A 17,463-nucleotide genomic window follows, 5' to 3' on the forward strand; every position below is an offset into this window, starting at 1 on the left:
AGGATTCACCACCCCAAGCTGCATTTTGAGTCACAACAGAAGGGACTTGATGGAGCAAAGGGAAGTGGGGGCCCAGGATGAAGGATTAACAGGGCTCAGGCAGCGATCCGCTAGTGCCTTTGGGAAGGGCATGTAGTCCGACTTCGCAGGCAGCTGGTTATTCGGCTGCCTCCAAAGTCGGGACTGGGAGTCGGTGCTCAGTGGTGAGGCCAGAGGAGGGGGACCAGGTGCTGAGGGGCTTGGATTTTCCTGGACCAACTTTCTTTTTAAATTAATTTTTACTGGAGTATAGTTGCTTTACAATGTTGTGTTGGTTTCTGCTGTACAGCAAAGTGAACCAGTCCTACGTATACTTCTATCGCCTCTGTTTTGGATTCCCTTCCCATTTAGGTCACCACAGAGCACTGAGTAGACTTCCCTGAGCTATACAGTAGGTTCTCATTAGTTATCTATTTTATACACAGTATCAATAAGTCAATCCTAATCACCCCATTTATCCTACTCCCTATTTCCCTCTGGGCATCTGTAAATTTGTTCTTTACGTCTGTGTCTCTATTTCTGCTTTGCAAATAAGTTCATCTGTGCCATTTTCCTAGATTCCACATATAAGCAATATTTTATGACATTTGTTTTTCTCTTTCTGACGTATCTACTCTGTATGACAATCTCTAGGTCCACCCATATCTCTGCAAATGGCACTGTTTCATTCATTTTTATAGCTGAGTAAAATTCCACTTTATATATGTACCATGTCTTCTTTATCCATTCCTCTATTGAGGGACATTTAGGTTGCTCTCATATCCTGGCTATTGTAAATAGTGCTGCTATAAACATTGGGGTGCATTACCTTTTTTAATTGTGTTTTTTTTTCTGGATATATGCCCAAGAGTGGGATTGCTGGATCATATAGTAATTCTATTTTTAGTATTTTAAGGAGCCTCCATCCTGTTCTCCATAGTGGCTGCACTGATTTAAATTCCCACCAACAGTGTAGGAGGGATCACTTTTGTCCACATCCCCTCCAGTATTTATTGTTTGTAGAATATTCTTGATGATGTTCATTCTGGTCAGTGGGAGGTGATACCTCCTTGTAGTTTTGATTTGCATTTCTCTAAAAACAGAAGTGACAGGGTTAAGCTTCCATTTTGGGGGAAGTTATTTAGAAGTCAGCCTGGAAGGGGATTGCTGAGAGGGAGGTGCATTTGGAGGGCATTTTGGTAACCCAGTTGAGAAATCAGGAGGGATTAAAAGAAGGCAAAGGGGAAGGAGAAACGGCGATGCATTGGGACCCAAAGAAAAAAAGTTCAGCAGCTCTGGTTACTGACTGGACATGAGGAAAGATCTCAGTAACTATGGGAGAAGACAGTGGAGGCCAACTGACTTTGTGAGATGAAGCGTGGAGGAAGGGGGCAGTAAGGAGAGAGCAGGAAGCAAAGAAGTGAATGCCAAGGAAGCCTCTCTAGAAAATGCTCAGTTGTCAAGGAAGGAGAAATTGAGGGTGAAGAAGGGGGACAGGGTGCCTAGGAGAAGGCTCAGTAGACTGAGAACTTGCGGGTCAGGAAAGGGCTGATGACTGATGGCTGGAGGTTGCAAGAACACAGTGGGCAAGGCTCAGTGTGGGGATTAATCCCCACTCTCACACCACAAATGGGGTGATACCTCCTCCCCTGCCATCTCAGAGGCTGTCCTAACTTGGGCTCTGCCTGTTCTCCAGCACCTACTTTGCAGCACATATTGAGTCTATGTGAATTGCTTCTCAACCCTCCAGGGGAAACTGTGAAGTCTGTAGTGTTCGCTATGTTAAAGATCTTTGCTTCAAAGTAGCCATCCTATAACCCTGTGTGAGGATATTCTGACTCCCAGCTGCATTGTTGGGTCCTCATGTATGTCATTGGGCCAATATCTTAAGTAGCTGTATTACTCAGGAGTTCTCTAAAGAAGAACCAATAGGATGGGTGGATAAAGGGACAAAATGGATGGATGGATAAAAAGAGAGACAGACAGATAGCTTTCTTTTAAGGAACTGGCTCACGTGGTTGTGAAGGCTGGCAAGTCCCACATCTACCTGTAAACCAGGAGGCTGGAGACCCAGGCAATTGTGTGAAGGTTGCTAGAAGGCAGAATTCCCTCTTCCTCAGGGGATCTCGGTCTGTTTCCTCTGAAGTCCTCCCACTGACTGGATGAGCCTCCCCTCACGTTATGGAGGATTACCTGCTTTACTCAAAGCCGATGCATCTCAGTGTTGCTCCCATGAAATGCCTTCACATTAACATCACACTGGTGTGACACCAGATATCTGGGTGGTGGTGGTTGTTGTTCAGTTGCCCAGTCATGTCCAGCTCTTTGCGACCCCATGGACTGCAGCATGCCAGGCCTCCCTGTACTTCAGCATCTCCCAGAGTTTGCCCAAGTTCATGTTCATTGGATCGGTGATGCTGTCCAGCCATTTCATCCTCTGATACCTTCCTCTCCTCCAGCCCTCAGTTTTTCCCAGAATCAGGGACTTTTCCAATGAGTCGTCTGTTCACATCAGATGACCAAAATACTGGAGCTTCAATTTCACCATCAGTCCTTTCAGTGAGTATTCAGGGTTGATCTCCCTTAAGATTGACTGGTGTGATCTTGTTGTCCAAGGGACTTTCAGGAGTCTTCTCTAGCACACTTCAAAGCCATCAGTTCTTAGGCACTCGGCCTTCTTTATGGTCAGACTCTCACAACCTTACATGACCACTGGGAAGACCATAGCCCTGACTATATGGACCTTTGTTGGCAGAGTAATATCTCTGCTTTTCAATACACTGTCTAGGTTTGTCATCTCTTTCCTGTCAAGAAGCAATCATTTTCTGATTTCATGGCTGCAGTCACCATCCGCAATGATTTTAGAGTCCAAGAAGAAGAAATCTATCACCTTTCCCCCTTCTATTTGCCATGAAGTAATGGGGCCAGATGCCATGATCTTAGTCTTTTTTAATACTTAGTCTTAAGCTGGCTCTTTCACTCTCCTTCACCTTCATCAAGAGGCTCTTTAGTTCCTCTTTGCTTCTGCCATTAAAGTGGTATCATCTGTGTATCTGAGGTTGTTGCTTTCTGCCATTAAAGTGGTATCATCTGTGTATCTCCCGCCTATCTCGATTGTGGATTGTAACTCACCCAGCCCGACATTTTTCATGGTGTGCTCAGAGTATAGGCTAAACAAACAGGGTGACAGCAGACAGCCCTGTCATACTCCTTTCTCGATCTTGAACCAATCAGTTGTTCCCTACAGGGTTCTTAACTGCTGCTTCTTGACCTGCATATAGGTTTCTCAGGAGACAGGTAAGATTGTCTGGCAATTCCCATCTCTCTAAGAGCTTTTCACAGTTTGTCATGATCCATACAGTCAAAGGCTTTAGTGTAGTCGATGAAACAGAGATGCTTTTTCTGAAATTCCCTTGCTTGCTTTATAATCCAGTGAATGTTGGCAATTTGATCTCAAGTTCCTCCTCCTTTTATAAACCCAGGTTGTACATCTGGAAATTTTTGGTTTGCATAGTGCTGAAGCTTAAAACTCAACATTCAGATAATGAAGATCATGGCATTCCAGTCCCATCACTTCATGGCAAATAGATGGGGAAACAATGGAAACAGTAAGAGACTTTATTTTGGGGGGTTCCAAAATCACTGCATCTGGTGACTGCAGCCATGAAATTAAAACACGCTTGCTCCTTGGAAGAAAAGTTACAACCAACCTAGACAGCATATCAAAAAGCAGAGACATTACTTTGCAGACAGAGGTCCATCTAGTCCAAATTATGGTTTTTCCAGTAGTTATGTATGGATGTGAGAGTTGGACTAAAGAGAAAGCTGAGCGCCAAAGAATTGATGCTTTTGAACTATGGTGTTGGAGAAGACTCTTGAGAGTCCCTTGGACTGCAAGGAGATCCAACCAGTCCATCCTAAAGGAAATCAGTCCTGAATATTCATTGGAAGGACTGATGCTGAAGCTGAAACTCCAATACTTTAGCCACCTGATGTGAAGAACCAACTTATTTGGAAAGACCCTGATGCTGGGAAAGATTGAAAGCAGGAGGAGAAGGGGACGACAGAGGGTGAGATGGTTGGATGGCATCACCAACGCGATGGACATGAGTTTGAGTAGGCTCCAGGAGTTGGTCATGGACAGGGAAGCCTGGTGTGCTGCAGTCCACGGGGTCACAGAGTTGGACAAGACTGAGTGACTAAACTGGGTGAATGAAGCCTAGTAGGCAAGATTTTAAGCATGACCTTACTAGCATGGCAGATGAGTGCAATTGTCTGACGGTTAGGACATTCTTTAGTACCACCCTTCTTGGGAACTGGGATGAGGATTGACCTTTTCCAGTGGCCACTGCTGGGTCTTCCAGATTTATGACATAATGCATGCAAAACTCAGATATGTGGGTACTGGGACCTAATCAAGGAGACATACAAGATTAACAATCCCAGTACCCACATCATCCAGGTGTGAGGATTCAATGAGGTGATATATATCACGCATCCAATAGAACCAAGAAGCAGTGTGTTGTGTATGTGTGTGTAAGTGCTTCATCAATGGCATGATTTTAAAGGGAACAAGAGAAACACTAAAAATTTTCATTTAATCCAAAAAGGAGTTAGCAGTACTGGACATTAGCTCCTTCCTGTAGTCTTTAAAAAGTTGGATTAAAGCTCAACATTCAAAAAAATAAGATTGCAGCATCTGGTCCCATCACTTCTTGGCAAATAGATGGGGAAACAGTGACAGACTTTACTGTTTTGGGGCTCCAAAATCACTGCAGATGGTGACTGCAGCCATGATATTAAAAGATGCTTGCTCCTTAGAAGAAAAGCTATGACAAACCTAGACAGCATATCAAAAAGCAGAGACATTACTTTGCAAACAGAGGTCCATCTAGTCCAAGTTATGGTTTTTCCAGTAGTCATGTATGGACGTGAGAGTTGGGCTATAAAGAAAGCTGAGCACCAAAGAATTGATGCTTTTGAACTATGGTGTTGGAGAAGACTCTTGAGAGTCCCTTGGACTGCAAGATCAAACCAGTTAATCCTAAAGGAAATCAGTCCTGAATATTCATTGGAAGGACTGATGCTGAAGCTCCAATACTTTGGTCACCTGATGCAAAAAAACTGACTCATTTGAAAAGACCCTGATGCTGAGAAAGATTGAAGATAGAAGGGGACAACAGAGGATGAGATGGTTGGATGGCATCACCATCTCGATGGACACGAGTTTGAGTAAGTTCCGAGAATTGGTGAAGGACAGGGAAGCCTGGTGTGCTGCAGTCAGTCCATGGGGTTGCAAAGAATCGGACATGACTGAGGACTGAACTATAGTCTTAAAATGACATGATTCAATGTGGTCTTATATTGCTACAAAAGTTACACTTAACAGCATGTTCTTCTTGAGGCTGTATGCATCAGTGATAGATTTCATAGTAAATATTTTGTAATGCCCTTTATTTTCCTAAAATAAAATGCATAATTTTCATCAACAGAATAACTTACGTACACACGTAATTTATGACAAACCACTATAATGTCCTAGTGGTACTATTTTACAACTTATACTAATATATAGTTTAATACATATTGGGGCACTAGTAATTTAGAAAATATAATCAACAAAGCAGACACTTGCTTCCAAATGGAATCTCCGTGAAGGCAACAGCTCTAAGCAGAGACGATCAGAAGACTGTGTTGATGACAAACTCCATGATTAACACAGCTACTGGTAATATGGTTTTCCAAATGTATGTCAGTTCCTATTAACATCCTAAACCTTACAAAGTAAAATCTTGCCTCAGTTTATACAACAGTGGCATTCCTGGAAAATTATGTATATATTAAAGATCACGAGAGAAGTATGTTGTGCATTTATGTAAAGCAGCAGGATATCAAGTCACACGGGATAACTCCTTATTCCGTGGTGTCCAGCATGTGACGAGATTTTCTCTATCCCTGGGAGATTTGCTCTGCTCCCACCCTCTCTGTGCCTGGAGCCCTCTCCCATTACATGCTCACCAAACACCCCTGCTGAGAGTCACTAACATTTAGAGTGGGTTTGTTTCAGCATGAATTACTGGAAATGAGATGTCTCAGTCTGATTAAACAGACAAATCATACGCAGTACCAAGAAAGTGTTCAAGATAAATTCAAAAGGTTTATTGCACCAGATGCCACAGAAAAATGGATCAAAGTAATATGTGAACAAGTTTTAAGAAAAAAGACTTCCATACATTGATACTGATATCTATTTCACTGATCAAAAACAAAGTCCTATCAATTTGTAATGGAACTTCAATGATAACAAATCAACCCTGGAATTTTCTCCTTTTAAAACACCACTTAAATTTAAGCATATTGCAGTCTTGCTTCCAAGATTTATGGTTCACCAAATGTGGACATTTAAAAATTAACATTCAGAGGGGGCTGCTTGATTTAGGCAAATATTATATTAAAAGGTTCCTGCCCCCAAAGCACAATAGAAAACAAATGGTTCACATTTACCAAGAAGCTCAAGACTTTTTCAATTTATTGGTGAAAGTATGCATGAACAAAATACTTTCAAAAGCACATGTAAGTGGAAAAATCCAGATATTTAAAAGAACTGTAGGGTCACTTTATATTCTTTATTTTTATGTACAACCAACTCCAGTGAGGAACCTAAAAAGCTACAGACTGAATTTTATAAAATCTCAGGACCTAATTAGAAGAGCCAAAACAAGAGTTTAGTATCGTTTAGCAGGCAGGGATTTTCCTCCCTCGAGAAAAGTTAACTTTGAAAAATATGATAAGTTTAAAAAGTTGCGATGTGTAAACGGCAGTTCCATGGGATGTGAAAAGTTTATCATTACTTTCATTAAAAAACAGCACACTTCAGAAAAATGGATTGGAGCCTGTACAAAAAGCTATTTAACACTGATAAAAATAAAATACTTTGGAATTATGCACAAGTATGGAAGCTACATTTTAGGTTTTCATTGTCATATTTAAACGTACACAAGTATCTTTACATTCATATCACTCGTCAATCTACGAAAAATTAAGCCTCGACATGCTGGAGGAAGGCCCGCACGGCAACGCTGGTGCACACCTGCTCCGTCAGCCTCCCATTCGCCTGGACAAGCAAGATGCTACAAAAGGTACACTCAACAGGTAAGACGTCAAAGTTGAAGAAACCCTAAAGGTGGAATCCTGTCAACTGAGGTAGTTTTCTCTATTTGTACATTTTTTTAAAATTTTGTTTTTTTTCTTGAGGTGGGCCTGGGTGAGGGCGGGTCCCTTCCTCACCTCTGTGGCTGACACAGAACCTGGCCCCAGGGTGGTGTCGGCGTGTTTCCACCCAGTTCCATGAGATTCTTTTTCCACTTTTGGGAAGAGGTTGTGTTTATGAGAGAACAGGTGGATGTTCTTGAGAGGAGGGTTTACAGAAGAGCAGCAACATTCCTGGTCTGTGGTGCAGGCGGCAGCCGTGAGGGGCAGGCTGCCTGGCGTCCTGAGGGGTCTCCCTCGTCACCTTCTTCTGGGAGAGGGCGGCATGCAGAGGCCAAGCTCGTTTTCTCGGCTGGCAGGGGCTGGGCACATCTCTTCTGCATGAAGCTTAAATTGACCATTTAAAGCTCAGCTTCCCTGGGCTGGGTCTAATTCTCCACAGGCCGCTACCTGCACTGATTTTGCATCTAGTTATTATCTGTAAACCCTGGAGGGTGGCAGGGGAGGGAAAGTGTCCAGAACATGCTAGTGAGAAGGGAGTCAAGAGACTGGGGGATGCTCAAAGCTGGTGCAGAGGGGACGCTATGACCTCGCTCAGCACGGTGCATCACACGTAAGGGACTCAGATGGGGAGAGGGCGGCCATGGGCCAGGTCCACGACAACCACCAAGGTGTCATGGAACCAGGGACTCCAAATATACCCGTCTTATCTCGGACATCAGGCAAAAGGAAAACAGAAAACGTAGATAAAATGGACATCACTTTTATGATGAGAGACATAAATACAAATTAAAGATTTTTAGAGTCTCGAGACCCTCTGCGCTTCACATCCTTAAAAAAGAGAGAGAAGGGGTACTTCCCCGATGGTCCCGTGGTTGGGACTCTGAGCTTTCACTGCCAAGGGCCCAGATTCAGTCTCTGGTTGGGGAACTAAGATCCTACAAGCCGAGAGGAGCAGCCAACAAGCTGAGTGGAGCAGCCAAGGGGGGAAAAAAAAAAAGCACTTGATTTATTAAAAAGAGGGGAAGGCTGTAGTTCTGACCTATCCCTAAGAACCACTCCTAAGAAAGAATACACCTGTTTTTTTCCATTGGTCCTGCTGCTCTGCTCTTTCAAACAAACAACTCACATTTGTCAAAGAATAAAGACAGAGACGTATGTAACTTGGGGTTTGGGGATTTTATCACATAGCAAATCTGAAGACAGAGTATTCTAACTCCTGAAAGGGAAGTCACTTCATATTCTTAGGTGCAAAAACTACACAGAAAGGATTGGGATTAATTTTTAAAGGAGAAGATCAGAGCCTGGTTATAATTAAAGTCCTCAAGGTGTGCCGGTGTTAACAGGTGTGCTGTTAACAGGGTTCGCCCTGCCTTTTACACCAATTTACTAGTCTTTTCCTTTACCCTGCATGTCAGGACATCACCTGCTTCACAATCAGTAAACTGAAGTTCGTATTAACAGAAAACTCAGCGTTTTTAAAAAGCAAACTACGCTCATACAGAAGCAATGCTGCCTTGCGGCAGGTTTTATACTACAGGGCAGTCAATTTCTGGGAAGGTGTTTTGAAAAGGATGTAGGGTTGGGAAGGCACAGAGATGATAGAGTGAAAATTGAGCTCATAGATGGACTGTTTAGAAATGGTCTGATTCATAAGTCATCCTGAACTGTTGCAAATTTCACTTCCCACCTGGACAGCTGTGCCTTTTAAAGTATAAATAGTCATCTGTATTAACTGTTAAGAGGAAGAAGGTGGCTTCAGCTGGAGGGATTTAGCCACAGAAATGCTCTCGAGCTTATAGAAATAACTTTGGTAAACGGCCCCTTTGACAAGGCTGCTGAGAGCTCTGAAGCCTCAGGATGAAGCGAGTGGGGTTGGACTGTGCCCTCCGCTGCTGTGCACTGTATGTGGATGGGACGAGGATGCTACATTGATTCTCGGGTTTATTGCACCAACAGTCCATCCCTAACCTACCCGTGGCTGCATCTCAAACAAGGGAAACGGGGAAGGCTGGAAGCAGTGGGTCCCTGGAGCTCTGCTCCCCACAGCCAGTCCCCTCATGCTCTCTGCCAGAGGATGACATCAAGGCCACTGGCGAGGAGGCGGTACACAGAGGCTCCACTGTACCACGGTCCCTGGTGTCCAGGGTCCCTGTGCTGACCGCCTTCTCAGGACAGCAGGATCGCCTCCTCCAGCTTGGGGAGCGCACGCTTGCACTCTGAGATGTTTCTAGCAGCGATGATGCCTGTGTAGCTCAGGGCTGCTCTCAGGTCCCTGGTCACTGCTGTGCCCTCAGCGCCCACGCTGACCCGAGGGTGATGGAAGCCTGCCTGCTCACGACAACACAGACGCCTGGTGTCAGTGAACCTACGGCTCCCAGCCAGCACCCCAGGAAGCGACGCCCCTGACACAGCACAGCACAGGCAGGACCGCGGCTGTCCACCTTGCTGGCACCTCGCAGTCGCAGGGAGCTGCCTTCCTTCCTCCTCGGGCTGAGAATCCGATTTTCTTCAAGGAGGAGCTGTCCTGAGAATTAGCTTACAAGAGTATCTGGGCGACGTAAGGAGAGTGAGTGCTAGCAATGGCCGTCAGCAGAGGCAGGTCGTTGGACTCTATCCTGAACGTGGAGAGAGGGGAGGTAGTTACATTAAAGTGGCAGGATTTATAGGAGTGTCCCACTGCCAGATCCCAGGCCTGCCCAGTGGGTAATGAGAACAGAGTGAAAGAGGCAGGCAGATGGTGAGCCTGTTCCTGAGACCCGCCTTGCTGGGGTCCTGGAACCTTCGATGGTGCAGTGGCAGCTATGTGCATGGGACCAGGGCCTGTATCCCTACAAGGCCTCTGCACGACATCTCCTCCAGTCAGCACTCCAGGACTGCACCTCGAGTCTGCACCTGCTCCAAGTAAGTCTCTGGCAACCCAAGATGGTGACAATGTCTTCAAAACCCCTGGGCTTTCTTAAATGGCTCACACAACCGAAACCCCCCACCCCCAGCACGCACTCAACACTCAGACACCGAAGACACTTCCTGAGAATGGAGGTAGAGTCAGTGAGGGTGGGGGAGCACAGGCAGGGGGCTGCTGGGTGTCCTGGAAAGCCAGGGTGGTCTCGGTCCTTGAAACATGTTCTAACGTTGTCCCTTGTTTCCAAAACCTAAAAACTAAAAATAGAATCTAAGAAGGCAGCTGGTATGAGCTCGTGGCATCTTCCCTGCCTTTTGCAGTGACATTCAGGGTGACAGCAAGTTCCCAGCACTGCAGTGCTGCTGGCCTGAGAGCAGGAGGGCAGTGAGGAAGGGCTAGAAGGGGCCCAATAAGGCACTAGGGGGCCTGAAGCAAGGAGGCAAATCCACCTTCAGGGTGGATCCTTCAGGGGTGGGTGCTGATGGTAGGCACCCATCAGCCAGGGGCCAGGCAAGCGTCCTAGAAATAAGAGCTGCATATCCCACATCAGAAATCAGATGAGGCAGGACTACTGTGAGGCTGGTGAAGAGATCTAAGCAAAAACTGGAAAAGTAAATGCCTCAGAAGGGGAGAATATTTTTAAAGTGAAATACATTTAAAAAAAAAAAAGTATGGCAGGAAATGCTGAGAGTGGAATAATACAGTAAGTCACATCCTGGGTCTGACCTGAGAAGTCCAGCAAGAAAGCAAAGGCCTGAGCCTTGAAATAATACAACTTTGACTGGCAGGCCTAATAGAGAATTTGGGGATTGATGTTTTATACACGGTATTTTCTTGCCCCAAACGGGGGAATCGTCATCACAGGAAAAGGGGGGACAAGGCCCTATTGAGACAATGTTTTGTTACTTCTCTGTGGAAAAACTGAGCAGAGAGTAAAACGCAAGTCAGAATTTCTTCCCCCCAGAGAAATTAGGGCAAACAGGCTCTGGGAGATGATGCAGGACACAGATGACATGCACACCTCCTCTTCTGCTGGGCTCGCAGGAAAAGGGAGGAGAGTCCGGCCACCTGGGACACGCAGACGGGCCCCAATCCAGGAGGGCTGCCTTCCTCACCTCCCCCAGAAATGGCAAGGAGGACACAGCCGCGGTCTGAGAGCCCGTGACTCCCACATCCTAGTGAAATGCCTCGAGATGGGCCTCTGGAGGAGGATTACATGTTCCACTTTCAAGGATAAAATAACCTTGGGGGGAAGGCTGACCCTGGACCTCCAGCTGAAAGGTCGGAGAGTCTGTTTCTAGGTGTGAAACTCTGGCGTCCCTGGGGAGTGGCAGGGGCTGGATGGGTCAGGGGGTACAGCCTGGGGGCAATGGTGATACTCCATAGGACTCACCCCAGCACGACGCTTAGTTCTTTCACGTGCACACGCGTGTGTCCACGAAGATACTCGGACAGCATCTTGCTCTTCAGGTACATCTCCTGCAGTCTGTCCTCCAGGTGCATGACACACTGCAAAGCCAACCACACTCACGATGAGCTGGGGACTCAGATCTCCACCAGTGACTCAAGAGCTGGAATTCCCTCCATCCTTTCTAAGCACACAACTGCGATCTCATCTCTGTAAAATATACTTAAGGGATTACAAGCCAGTGCAAACCCTACCATTCGGAGGAATAAGTTTTGTCATCAACAGGGACCTACCTTACGCTACAGAGAACTCTACCCAGTACTCTGCAATAACCTATATGGGCAAAGAATCTGCCTGCCAACGCAGGAGACGCAAGAGACTCGGGTTTGATCCCTGGGTCAGGAAGATCTGGAGTGGGAAATGGCACTCCACTTCAGTATTCCAGTTTTCCACTTGCCTGGAAAATTGCATGGACAGAGGAGCCTGGCACATTATAGTCCATGGGGCCACAAAGAGTTGGGCATGAGTTAGCACCTGTATATGTATAACTGAATGACTTTGCTGCACACCTCAAACTAATAGCACATTATAAATCAACTATAATATAAATTAAAAAAACAAACAGGTTTTTGTAAAACAAGAAAGTTTACTTTTTCCAATGACTAATAAGAGCTTCATATATATCCTCTAGTCTTTTTAAAAAAGCCTTTGCCTTTTACATAGTTGAAATCATTCTATTAGTACAATTATTCTCTGCTTTCAAAAAACTTTCTAATAATCCCTTCCCCATGTTATTAAAAATTCTTTACCAATGCCTTTTTATAAAGAGCATCTCTGTTGTTGTTTTCTATACCTCAAATTATTTTGTTACAATTCATTCCCAGAAGAAGGACTGGAACAAGGTTATTCTGAACTTTTCTTGTCTCTCAAGAGTGTATTTTATCTAGGTCTCTAGTAACAATAAAGAGAGGCAATTATTTTCAGGGCATCTCTACCCTTGGAACTGTGTCCAACTTCGTGTCTTAGAGAACAGCAACCATCTGTGCTTTGTACCAGAGGCAAATGCTTCTGCATTTGGCAGGCAGTCATCAGGCACCTCAGTAAGTCACCTGATGGCTCTGGCAAGGGTCCATCTGACATGATTCTCTTCTAGACCATTACGCCTGCTGTCTTCAAGGTAAAAAGATTAACAGATGCACTTGACAATGTTGATCTTGACCATCTGGGCTGATCAGTGACATAGACAAAGTATGCATTCGAGATGCAATCTTTTCCATTGGCTTAAAATCTTAAGTGCATTGTGTTGTGTGGATGAAACACAACTGGTAAGTTGAGTAAGAGTAATAATCAAAGCAAGGAGGATTTCACCAACTCTCATGGAAATGTTCCCCCAAGGAAGCGGAGTTCAGTGGGGGAAGGGTCTCCTGCTCAGTTTCAGCTCCTTGTGGAGTAAATACAAAGTTTTAATAAGAGCATTATAAAATATTAAAAGGAACAGCTACATTATGCTGAATCCTTTATGGTTTAAAATAGTGAATTTACAGCATTTTCATGTCCCCAGGAAAACTGTGTATTGCAATATGGAAATAAAGAGAATGTTGGTTCATGTGGAATGTACATGAAACTGGAAATCCAAGCATTTAGAAATTTTTTTTTTTTTTTACAAAGCCTGATTATGAAATTGAACTATTTGGGGATCTGCTCCTTCCTTTCTGAGATGGATTTCTTCAATTTTAACTTCTGAAATTTTAAATAGCTACTTTCTCTTTCCATATTCAAAGTACCAACAGGAAATTAATTGTATATTTCATTCAAGTGAATTTTAAGGAGAATTTTAAACTGCAGATGAAATTTTCTTTGATCTTGATTTTATGGTTAAATGTAACATGTCTACATTAAGTAAAAAAGAATCAACTGTGGTAATTTACTGCTGGGATAACTTAAGATGTCAACTGTAGTGAGAGATATGGATTACAGAATACAATATAGAAGTTTGGTAAATACTTATAATAGTAAGAAACTGTACAATCAAACTCTGTTTTCTTATAGAAAAGCAAATTTCGGCCTCCACATCAACATGACGCACGTTGCTACTAGAAGGGAGAACTGCCTGCAAGTGCGGAGCAAGAGTCACGTTTTAAGAGGCCACAGGTGCCTCCCGGGTCACCACTGGGACAGTGGTCCTGCCGTTTAAAGCCCAAATAAAGGTTTCAGCGAACAGGCGGTGTCAGTCTTCACAGCCGTGAACACTGTTTCACAGAGTAGCTATTCTTAACAATTACACCAATAGAAGCTGTCTTATGAGTGTGTATAACATGCAGTGTTACTCAAGTGCTTTGGGTGAATTGTGCTCAGTGGCTTCAGTCGTGTCCAGCTCTTTGCAACCCCAAGGACTGTAACCCGCCAGGCTCCTCTGTTCATGGGATTCTCCAGGCAAGGATACTGGAGTAGGTTGCCATGCCCTCCTCCACAGGATCTTCCTGACACAGGGATCGAACCTGGGTCTCCTGCATTGCAGGCAGTTTCTTTACCACTGATCCAGCGGGGAAGTCCCAGAGAATTAGCCCCACTAATTCACTTAGCTCCAGCCAAGTCAATTAGCTCACTCAATTTCCATTAACAGACGGGACAGTTTCTGCTGTTCCCCAGCTTCGACAAGGTACATGGTTAGGAAGCAGAGGAGCCTGGGTCTGAGTCCATGCCACTGAAAGCCCACCGACTGTCCACTACTGTCCACTGGCTGCAAGGAGCCTCATCTCGCCCTGGGCTTGGCCAGGTAGAAAGCACACCTCAGCGAGGCTCTCATGTGCTTGCTGCAAAGGCACCATGTTCACAGAGGAAAAAGCTGATGTCCTGAGGTGCCCAAGGAACCAAATGAGCAAAGCCCAGATGTGACCCCTGTGATGTCGCTGTGATGCCACACTGCCACCTCAGTGTTTCAAAGCCCCACTCCAAGAACACAGGAGTCCTGGCTTTCCAAGGGGTATGGTGCACCTGTAGGTCTGGTCACAAGAGCTCAGGGGAATAACCCTTCCTGAGCAATCAGGGAGCTGACCGTAATGCAGCCACCTACTTGCTTGTTACTAGCTCTGCATCTTTCGTGGAGGCAGGAGGCTGGCAGGGAGATGCTGGCTGTTTGGTACGGGGCTGAGTGCAGACAGGGGAAGGAGGAAGAGCTGAGAAGGCAGGTGAGCTCATCTCAGGTGTGTCCCTCCCAGCTCCTGGAGTTCTTCCCCTCCTGGTACATGCCTTTCTGCTCTGGAAATCCGGCTCCCTCCCTCCTTAAGTGTGATTTCTCTTCATCTCTCTACACGTGTGCGCACATACACACACACACGAATTTGTTGTGTGTATTATTCCAGAGACTCGGGGAGAACTGTTGATCATTTTCTAGGAGTTCAGAGGGTCTGTCTGCTGTCTGTATTTAATATAATGTTATCAAAGTGATTGCAAAATCCCATTCAAAAAGGAACAATTGATACCATCCCCTGTGGCTACGGTGCTTCAACATTTTAACTACTGACACAAACAATATCCTCCATTATCCATAACAACTCTGGGAGGACTGTCCCTGAGCAGATGGAACGACAGTCCCTTCAGAAAGTTGGCTGACTTGGCACCAAACTGAAGACGGAAAAACCGGTAAGTTTCCCCAAGGAGGGTATTTTAAATTTCCCTGTATGCTTGACCCCTGCCTCCACATTATACCTACTTCTTCATGTAACTTGTTCAAAGAGATGACGTCTCTATGCTCTGTTTCCAGAAGGACTATTGTTACTGAATCCAGCCCATGTGCTGGTTTTGTTATCACATGCTCTGTTTCCACTGATGCTAACATCCAATTATACTAAAATCAATACACAGGAACTCGTGACTTTATAACCACAATCCCATGGACAGTGTTTTTATAGCTCATTTCTCTGATGACTAGAGAACACAAACTTACAAAGTCGGCGGGGAGGTGAAGCCTGTAGAGCTGCAGGATGGACTGCAGTAAGCTGGACACCTGACTTGACACCAGGACGTCCTGGCCGAGCTTCGTGCTGTCCACCGCCTTCCTCTGACTCGTGGCCACCTGGACGCTCCACTTGTCTGTGTCTGCAATGATGCACACAGCCTCGGCGATGGGCTCGTCCAGCACGGGATGCTGCAGGGCAGACACAGGGGGTCAACTCCTCGCCACGCTTCCAGCTGTCTAAAATAGATGGCGGGGAAGCTGCTGTATAGCACAGGGAGCTATAGAGCTCTGTGATGATCTACAGTGGCAGCAGGGAGGCTCAAGAGGGAGGGGGACAGACGTATGCCAGTGATTGATTCTGCACTGTTGTACGGCAGAAACCAACACAGCATTGTGTATCAACTTTTTTCCAATTGAAAAATAAACAGAAGGTGATGGTGGGAGCCCCAGTAGCCCAGAGCTCCCCAGGGACTCTAAAGTGCCATCATACTGCCATTTAAACATTAACTTGATAAAACTGCAGTCCATCCTTATTTTATTCCCACACTCAGAAGGGACCCATAAACATCATCACATGCTCACAGGTAAACAAAAAGGCCTGCAATCTTTCTCCAAACCAGGACTTGAAAGTCACTTCCTTCTGGAAAGCTGCACTCTCCTTCATTTTTTGTGTGGTCTGTGGGATCCTAGTTCCCTGAACTGGGATGGAACCTGCGCCCTCTGCTGTAGAAGTCCCGAGTCTTAACCACTGGCTGCCAGGGAAGCCCCTGCTCATTCCCTTTACAATGGAGACTGTCAGAATACGGTGTAGGATTCTACTGCCATTTTCCCCATCATGAGGTTTGGAAGGGTGACTTAATATTCCCTGAAAAGTAGAGCTTTAATCATGAAGTGACATTTACTCAGGAACCACGTGCTACACACATAAGTCAACTCCAACCACCACCTAGACAGATGGGACTAGGGAGCTATGTTATTGAGACGAGGCCAAAAGGTACAAGTGTGGCCACTGATGAATGTACTTAAGACTTAACACTAAGGAGTCCCTGATGGTCCAGTGGTTAATAATCCGCCTTCCAATGCAGCGGACACTGGTTCGATCCCTAGTCTGGGAAGATCCCATATGCCGTGGTGCAACTAAGGTGCCACAGCTATGGAACTCCCCCAGCCTAGAGACTGTGCCCCACAGCAAGAGAAGCCGCCACAATGAGAAGCTCGCTTGCCACGACTAAGAGCAGCCCCCACTCACTGCGAGTAGAGAAAGCCCACACACGTGGGGAGCCCAGCACAGCCAAAATAAACAGGCAAACAAAGAAATGAATTTTTTTTTAAAAAAAGACAGCACTATTATTGGGGAGGCTATTGATGGAAACCCAAGATGTTTGCTGCCATACTCTACATTTAACAGGTGATCTGGTTCCTTCGTTTTGAGGCTTTTTGATTCAATCTCTGTATTCTTTCTCACAGATGGGGAAGAAGTGACTGATGGGCTGAATGAGAACTTTGTTGGGAGCAACATTTATTCCTATACTATATTCAGGAGGAAAACCTTCATGGTTTAGAATATTTCCCCATTGAAAAGAACAGCAAATCAGGCAAAATCTAGCGGTCCACATTTATTTAAGTGTATGTTCAAATAATCTTAAACGTGAAGAATGAAAAATGTGACAGGACAGATTCTTGAATTAATGGAGCCCAGTTTCCCAAGGATGGCTCTCATTTCTTAGACTTTTCAACCAAACAGTCAAAATGCCCCCACACACATAATGACCACAGATTCCCACTCTCACCCACAGGGTCTTGTGACGCCTTACTCCTACCCTTGTACACACTCTCCAAAACAGAAAGTACAGAAATGGCTGCCACAACTTCCTTCTACAAGTTCTGGCAAGTTCTTGCTCAATCCCTGTGTCACAGGTTCACAGCAAGAGGACAGTGACTTGGTCCTTATGACCACAGCAAATG

The 17,463-nt window shown here is 45.2% G+C and overlaps 2 protein-coding genes across 5 annotated transcripts in view; one reads left to right on the forward strand and one right to left on the reverse strand.

Annotated features, from left to right (window-relative positions):
* SPMIP2 (sperm microtubule inner protein 2) overlaps window positions 1-5,512 on the forward strand; it is a 136,143-nt gene extending 130,631 nt beyond the window's left edge. Inside the window, exon 4 of the mRNA XM_070289347.1 lies at window positions 3,501-5,512. Coding sequence (XP_070145448.1) covers window positions 3,501-3,545 — 45 coding nt within the window. The 3' untranslated portion in view covers window positions 3,546-5,512. The remainder of the gene's footprint in view (window positions 1-3,500) is intronic.
* Window positions 5,513-6,155: 643 nt separating this feature from the next.
* FNIP2 (folliculin interacting protein 2) overlaps window positions 6,156-17,463 on the reverse strand; it is a 127,946-nt gene continuing 116,638 nt past the window's right edge. For all 4 annotated transcript variants that reach the window (XM_069557289.1, XM_069557291.1, XM_069557290.1 and 1 more), the window contains 3 exons: window positions 15,487-15,687; window positions 11,526-11,641; window positions 6,156-9,845 (listed from right to left, as the gene is read on the reverse strand). In XM_069557289.1, the coding sequence (XP_069413390.1) occupies window positions 9,767-9,845; window positions 11,526-11,641; window positions 15,487-15,687 (396 nt within the window). In that variant the 3' untranslated portion in view covers window positions 6,156-9,766. The remainder of the gene's footprint in view (window positions 9,846-11,525; window positions 11,642-15,486; window positions 15,688-17,463) is intronic.

Source organism: Ovis canadensis, chromosome 17 (genome assembly GCF_042477335.2).
Source record: "Ovis canadensis isolate MfBH-ARS-UI-01 breed Bighorn chromosome 17, ARS-UI_OviCan_v2, whole genome shotgun sequence".
Classification (NCBI taxonomy): Eukaryota; Metazoa; Chordata; class Mammalia; order Artiodactyla; family Bovidae; genus Ovis; species Ovis canadensis.